Source organism: Symsagittifera roscoffensis, chromosome 6 (genome assembly GCF_963678635.1).
Source record: "Symsagittifera roscoffensis chromosome 6, txSymRosc1.1, whole genome shotgun sequence".
Taxonomy (NCBI): Eukaryota; Metazoa; Xenacoelomorpha; order Acoela; family Convolutidae; genus Symsagittifera; species Symsagittifera roscoffensis.
This window is the reverse complement of record NC_087067.1, coordinates 42,553,750-42,561,145: the sequence shown is the minus strand read 5'-3', so window position 1 is coordinate 42,561,145 and position 7,396 is coordinate 42,553,750. Positions and strand designations below refer to the sequence as shown.

The 7,396-nt window shown below is 40.2% G+C and overlaps 2 protein-coding genes across 2 annotated transcripts in view; both read left to right on the top strand.

Annotated features, from left to right (window-relative positions):
* The first annotated feature begins 343 nt into the window (after nucleotides 1–343).
* LOC134847563 (uncharacterized) overlaps nucleotides 344–7,396 on the top strand; it is a 326,408-nt gene continuing 319,355 nt past the window's right edge. Inside the window, exon 1 of the mRNA XM_063864639.1 lies at nucleotides 344–366. The gene's annotated coding sequence lies outside the window, so the exon portion shown is untranslated. The remainder of the gene's footprint in view (nucleotides 367–7,396) is intronic.
* LOC134847958 (protein transport protein Sec61 subunit alpha-like 1) lies at nucleotides 4,830–7,154 on the top strand. The gene has a single exon (XM_063865258.1). The coding sequence runs from the start codon at nucleotides 4,832–4,834 to the stop codon at nucleotides 6,260–6,262; it is 1,431 nt and encodes a 476-aa protein (XP_063721328.1). The 5' UTR covers nucleotides 4,830–4,831; the 3' UTR covers nucleotides 6,263–7,154.

Below are 7,396 nucleotides of genomic sequence, written 5' to 3'. Positions count from 1 at the left end.
TCAATTCATAACGAGTGTTATGGTGCGCGTAAATCTTCGTGTTGCCGCTAATTTAGACTGTTTTGTTTTTGAGGTTGATAGTTTTGTTGACAATTCGTGAGGTAATTGTCTTAATTGGAGAAGCTTGTCCACAGACTGAGCGTCTTTTTGAGTCTGTCAACCAATCATCCATCACTTTATTACGCTGGTCTGCTTAAAGACTCATTTATCGTTGTTTATGCTGAAAAATTGGTCTGCTATACGATCGGTCCCCCTGCGGCTACCCCTATTTTGCACCATCAGAGGCTAAATTTGTTACCAGACTGACCTTTCACCAGACCACAGTCCAATAATTAGCCTAGTTGTTGTGATAAACTTATTAAATAGTTTCATGTGATATGATACGCTCATAATAGTACGCTTGTCAGAAGGAGGCCTGGTACGGGATTTTAGAGGAGATCTCGTAAAGCAGCGATTTTCCCCCTCTACCCGGACCTCTCCGCCGGAACCTCCATCCGTGAAAAATCAGGTTGTAATCGCTTTCATTTCCTTTTTGTTATTTGTTTTTTTTAAATATATTTCCTTATAATCCATTTTACAATCTATTCTTTCTCTTGTTTTGCCTCTTTTGTACCCTGTTTAGTGAATGTCCGTGCCGAAGTACAGGCCGAAGTGGCTACCCAAGTGGAGCAGGAAACTGGTAATAGGAACCTAAAGGAACAAGTACTGCAGCCCCAAAGATGTCGGAGCCATGGTTCACTCGTACAGAGGTGCAAAGCTAGCCGGCCTTGCCACTACTGTCTCGCGCTACCCCTCGCAGAAACTGAACTGTGCTACTATAATAGCCGGATTCAATGATAACTCATCTACGGTTTCAGACTTTGCTAATGATTGGAGATTTTTATTAAATTTGATAATTCATAAGTTTAACCCAATTGTGCTAATTATCCCCAAAACCATCCTCTCTGCAAAAAATCACTTCACAAACAGAAAACTTGGTGCTCTAAAATTTTCTGTGTTTCGCCTTATTAATACATTTTACCACTCAAGAATCCGAGTTATTTCCCCCCAATCTAAACGTTAATTCTAGTGCTAATATGTTTTGTAAAGATGGTATTCATTTTTCTTTTTATGATAATGAAATCTTCAGTCTATTGCTCGCTCAGCTAGGTTGTATATATTCACCAAAAAATTACCCTCCTCGCTGTTAAATTATGGCGGATCAAATGCACTGCCATATTGGCAAACGCCACCTCCGAAAAGGAGGCATATGGTGTGTCATTTGCAAAGCTTAAATCCATGTCTCATGTAGCGGGCTGCAGAGCAGCAATTTTTATTACGATGGGTTCTCCTGCATACAATGCAATCCCGAGAACTTTGCAAAAGAGCCCAACTCCACCAACAGACCAACAAGCACAGCCCCCATCACAACGCAAAAATCAACAAGCACAGCCCCATCACAACTCAAAAAGAAACATCACCATCAACACCTGAAACAAACGTACTGCCCAACGCAAAACAATCTTATCCATTGCCCCCAGCAATCACAGCAGGCTCCTTCGACCACTGGAAACTTATCGACCAAAAACTTGAAAATAAAAAAAATCACATATATAAAAATGTCGTTAACTGGAAACCGCGCTTCATAATTCTAAGCAAGAACAAGCCTGGTTTCCAATTCATAGAATTACTGAACCAGCAGCTGTTGTCATTGGTCGAAAAAACATCAAATGAAAGCAGCAATGATTCTCCCGAATCTGCTGCTCCCCAAAACTAAATCAGAAACAAGCGGATCAAATTCTAAAACACTAAGCCGCCGCATAATTTTATTGAAGCAAGGCATATTAGACGAACTTTCCACTGAAGCGAAAGCTCTCCAAATTATACATTTGAAACATAAGAAGTCCGAAATAAACGAGGAAGTTAAGCAATTCGATAAACTAATGAGTACAGGCAAAATATCTGCCGCCATTGGCTGCCTTTTAGACAAGAAAACAGAAGGAGTACTCCCCTTAACGAAGTCATTGAAGGAAAAACAAACCTTAGTATCCTGAAAGAAAAAACCCTCAAGCCAGAACAGCGAACACTAACTATAAAATTGAAGAAAGTGAAGACACACTGCCATACCACCCCTCTATATTAAAACAAATAAACGCCCAGACAGTTCGAAAATCAACCCTGAAAACGCACGGAAGCCACTGTCCCTCAGGTCTAGATGCTTGCGAATGGAGAAGGATATTATCTCACTTCAACCAGACATCCATTGAGCTTTGCAAAACTATTGCTAAACTATCCTATACAATAGCAACTAAAGTTCTCCCCCATGAAAACCTAACGGCGTACAACTCGTGTCGCCTGATACCTCTGGTCAAAAATCTAGGGGTACGGCCCATTGTCATAGGCGAAGTTCTATGATTAATAATTGGCAAAACAATCACCCAAAGTATAAACTCAGACTCTAAGGATCTCGGAAAAAATTTCCAACTCTGCTTAGGCCAGAAGTGTGGAATCGAATATGCTATCCACAGCTTGAGGAACGAGTTTGAGACGCCATACTACTTATTGATTCAGAAAATGCCTTCAACTTGCTCTAAAAATATAGAAATCATTTGTCCGGCGCTACATCATGCGCTGGTCAACTCATATCAACATCCCTCAAATCTATATGTCAATAACACGGTTTTGACATCTACTGAAGGCACAACGCAAGGTGATCCCCTCGCAATGGCTATGTACGTAATTGAGATAATCCCACTGATTGAGCTCCTGCAAAAACCAAATGTCACCCAAAAATGATACGCAGATGATGGAAGCGCTGCAGGTGATCGTATGAGTCTCCGCGCAATACTGGTCAACCTGGATTAGCACGGAAAGGCTTTCGGATACAATGTGAAGCCTTCCAAGTGTCAACCAGTAGTAAAAGAAAACCGCCGTAACTGCACCAAAAAATTATTCGAAGGCTCAAATATTACAATGGTAGACGGTTTTAGAGTCCATGGATTGGTTATAGGAACACCATCAGCATCCGATAATTACATGGAAAGCGAAATTGAAAAGACAGCTACTCTAATTGAAAAACTTTCCAAAATAGTTAAAACATCACCACAAAATGCGTACTCCTGCTACACAAAATGAGTTCACAATAAATTAAGCTTCCTAACCAGAAAAACCCCGGAAGCATTTAAAAAAGTGGATGAAATTGAGAAAAATGTAAAACATCAGCTACTTTTTAGTATTACTGGTTAAAAACCATATAACCGATGAAGAGCGCGGCCTTTTTTGCACTACCACCAACAATGGGAGGATTAGACCTCCTCAGTAACACGGACTTTTCCAGAAACTATGAGTGGTCACGAGCCATTTGTGATCCGTTAGGAAACAGTGATGCAGGAATAGCTGAAACTGAACAAACTCTGATAAATAGAAACATCAAAGCTGAGAGACAGACCACCACGCTCTCAAAAAAGGCTAAAATTATGGAAAATTGCTCATCAGAAAAAAAAACTGACAATAAATCTAGCGTCATAGAAAGGAGCCTCAAATTGGCTAAGCGTGCTACTCTTTAAAAGATACAAATTTTCCCTCAACAAATCAGAGTTTAAAGATGGATTACATCTGAGATATGGATGGGAACCACCAAACACCCCACATACATGCCCAAGTGGACAACCGCTCACACTGACGCACTCACTACACTGTCCCAAAGATGGATACACTCACCTAAGAAAATGAAATTCGCGATACCTTTGCGACACTTCTGGACGAAGTATGCCCTGATCTTGAAATAGAGCCGAAACTTCAATCGTTGGAAGGCGAAAACTTTCACAACAAAACAACCACTACTGAAGATGACGCTCGACTTGACAGCAAGGCAAATGGACTCTGGGGTAGCCGATTCAGCCGAACCTTTTTCGATGTAAAAATTTTCAACCCCCGTGCTAAATCCTGCCCCAAAACTATAGCTGACGCCTACAAATATCATGAGTGTCAAAACATTAAAATACCAACAAAGAACTCTGGATGTGGAACACAGCAGCTTTGTTCCACTAATTTTTGAGAATGCATTAAAATTTGTGTGTACCGCAGGAGCAGCACCAGGCTCTACAAAACCATCCAGAAACTAGCAGAGAAACTATGCGAGAAACGTAATGAATCATACTCGGACACAAGAAGCTTTATAAGAACAAAAATAAGTTATGCACTTCTGAGAAGTTCAATCCTCTGCCTTAGGGGTTGCAAAGATCTTAAAATTACATCCAACATAGACAATTCTATCAATGCTATAATCGAGGAGGGTAGATTTTAATTGACAATTCTCTTGATGCATTATAATGGACTTGATTTATTCATAAAATTTTGCCGATGTATTTATATAGCGTTGGTATGGCCCTATCCAACTTGTGCACGTACCGTCGCATGACGGAAGGGCCCGTTTTAATTGACTTTTTTTCATCAAAGGTGGAAATCAGCATTTTCAGTACTAGCATTTGGACAGATATTTGAATTGTATAGAAGAATTAAAAGTTTTCTCATTTCCAACTTTCTAAGTTAGTTTTCCCTTTTAAAATGTTTTATCGCATTATCAGTTGTATTCTATAAAGTGTTCTCTCCGGTAGAAAACCTATTTCGAAAGGTGGAAACTAGCTTTGTTCAGACCTGAAATAAACTGGTAAGTGCTTGAACTAAAAAAATGAGAGTTTTGGAGGAGCTAGATTCATAATGATTGTCCAAAATTGTCCTTGAAATTAGGCGTTAAGAGAAAAAAGCCTGATTTTGCGCTAAATGTTGCTCACTAATGTATGTAATTTGAAAAACTTTTGAAAATTTTTGATAACATGAACTTTTTAGAATTATGGGTGTCAAATTTCTTGAATTTCTCAAGCCGTTTTGTGCTGTAATCCCAGAAGTGGCAAAGCCAGAACGTAAAATTCAATTTCGCGAGAAAGTTCTGTGGACTGCGATTACGCTTTTCATCTTTTTGGTATGTTGTCAAATTCCTCTTTTTGGCATAATGTCATCAGATTCAGCTGATCCATTCTACTGGATGAGAGTTATCATGGCCTCAAACAGAGGAACTTTGATGGAACTTGGTATCTCACCCATTGTAACATCTTCACTCATCATGCAACTTCTAGCGGGTGCTAAGGTTATCGAAGTTGGCGACACACCGAAAGACCGAGCTCTGTTCAATGGAGCTCAGAAGCTATTTGGAATGATCATCACATTAGGTCAGGCTATTGTGTACGTCATGACTGGCATGTACGGAGACCCCTACAGCATCGGAGCAGGCGTCTGTCTGCTGATCGTAATTCAACTGTTCGTATCTGGTCTCTTGGTCTTGCTGCTGGACGAACTTCTGCAAAAAGGATACGGATTGGGATCAGGAATCTCACTCTTCATCGCGACCAATATCTGTGAAACAATCGTATGGAAGGCTTTCAGCCCCGCAACTATCAATACTGGACGAGGAACTGAGTTTGAGGGAGCAATCATCGCTCTTTTCCACTTACTGGCTACACGAAACGACAAAGTTCGAGCTCTGAGAGAGGCTTTCTACCGTCAGAACCTGCCAAATTTGATGAACCTGGTTGCAACTGTCTTCGTGTTTGCTGTCGTTATCTACTTCCAGGGATTCAGAGTTGACCTGCCAATCAAGTCTGCCCGTTACCGAGGACAAAACTCTTCCTACCCAATCAAGTTGTTCTACACTTCAAACATCCCGATCATTCTGCAGAGTGCTTTGGTTTCCAACTTGTACTTCATTTCTCAGATGCTATCGGTCCGTTTTGGAGGTAACTTCTTTGTTAATCTTCTGGGAGCCTGGAGCGAGGGTGGAGCTGGTGGACCTAACAGAAGTTACCCTACCGGTGGCCTCTGCTACTACCTATCACCTCCAGAAGATCTGGAACATATGATGGCCGACCCTATCCATGCCCTGCTGTATATCACGTTTATGTTGGGATCCTGTGCATTCTTCTCTAAGACCTGGATCGATGTGTCTGGTTCTTCAGCCAAAGATGTTGCCAAGCAACTGAAGGAGCAGTCGATGGTGATGAGAGGGTTCCGAGAGACCTCAATGGTCAAGGAGCTGAACCGATACATTCCGACCGCAGCAGCATTCGGAGGTCTGTGTATTGGAGCTTTGTCTGTTATGGCGGATTTAATGGGAGCGATCGGAAGCGGAACCGGTATCTTACTGGCGGTGACTATCATCTACCAGTACTTTGAGATCTTCGTCAAGGAACAAGCGGAAGTGGGAAGCATGGGGGCATTGTTGTTCTAATCAGAGCTAAAAGTGATCTGTGTACATAAAGTGCTTGCTACCTAAATGTAAATGCGACTATCATCACTTAGACGTACATGTCTTCAAAATCATGACAGAGTTTGATGTGATGCACTTAACTTTATTATACTGTTGCTTTGTGTATTCCTAGAATCAAACGGCCAACAATTTTTTTCTTATTCAGTTCATCGTAACCTTGAATCATCTGATAAGTTTTGAAACTGTTTAAATGTGTCATATTTTGTCGATATAGTAGAGTCATGGCAGTTTTACTATAAAGAATTATTATTTAACTGAGGATTAATAGTTATCGCAGAGAAGCTTTGCCAGACAAGACCGATTTTAATTTGCTCAGATAGATAAATTTAGACTGAGTCGAAGCCTCCTGTCTTTCATATTTGTGCATATATTTCAATATAAATTATTACATTGATAATAACAAGAGCTATAAATTTAATTTCCTTTAAATCCAGTTTTCATGCGTTCTTACTGCAACTGAAATACATTCGTCATTTTTCTTTTATCCAATATTTAAATGAGCAAACAATTCCCGATGTTCCATGCATTAAAACGATGGTTGAAATAAAGATGGCAAGTTTTACATTGGACTTGTTTGACTCTTAAAACGCGTGTGTAATAGAGCTATATGTTTGCACCAGCTGTTATGCAGAAATTGATCATGTTTGTGCAGTCTTTTCCTTCGTAGTTGGAGCACATGTTCCTAGATTCAAGTATTGAATGCGTGTTATGATGGCGGTTTGGCTTCCTAATGGATTGATTATGATTAAGATCTGACTGAGGCATTGACGATTCGATGTGTATGTTGATGTTATGTAGTTATATATATTCCAAATATCATGGTGGGTGTTTTAATAAAGCTATTTGAGCATTCTTTTATTTTTGTAGACGTAAGAAAAAGATTTCTGAAATTTTGCTGGCCAGAGGATCTCTTTAACTGTGTCCCCCTCGGGTACCTAGTAACGAATATCCCCCTATAACGAAATAAATCAATGGTTAAGCATATTAGAACTTTAAACCTAGCAACAAATCCCCCACCGCCTTTGCAAAAAGGGGGATATACTTAAAGCGATCCGACGAAGGGTCTGATAGCCAAGTAACAGTGGTATCTGAAAT

Coding starts and splice junctions, on each gene's coding strand:
- LOC134847958 (XM_063865258.1), top strand. CDS start 4,832: ATGGGTGTCAAATTTCTTGAATTTCTCAAGCCGTTTTGTGCTGTAATC.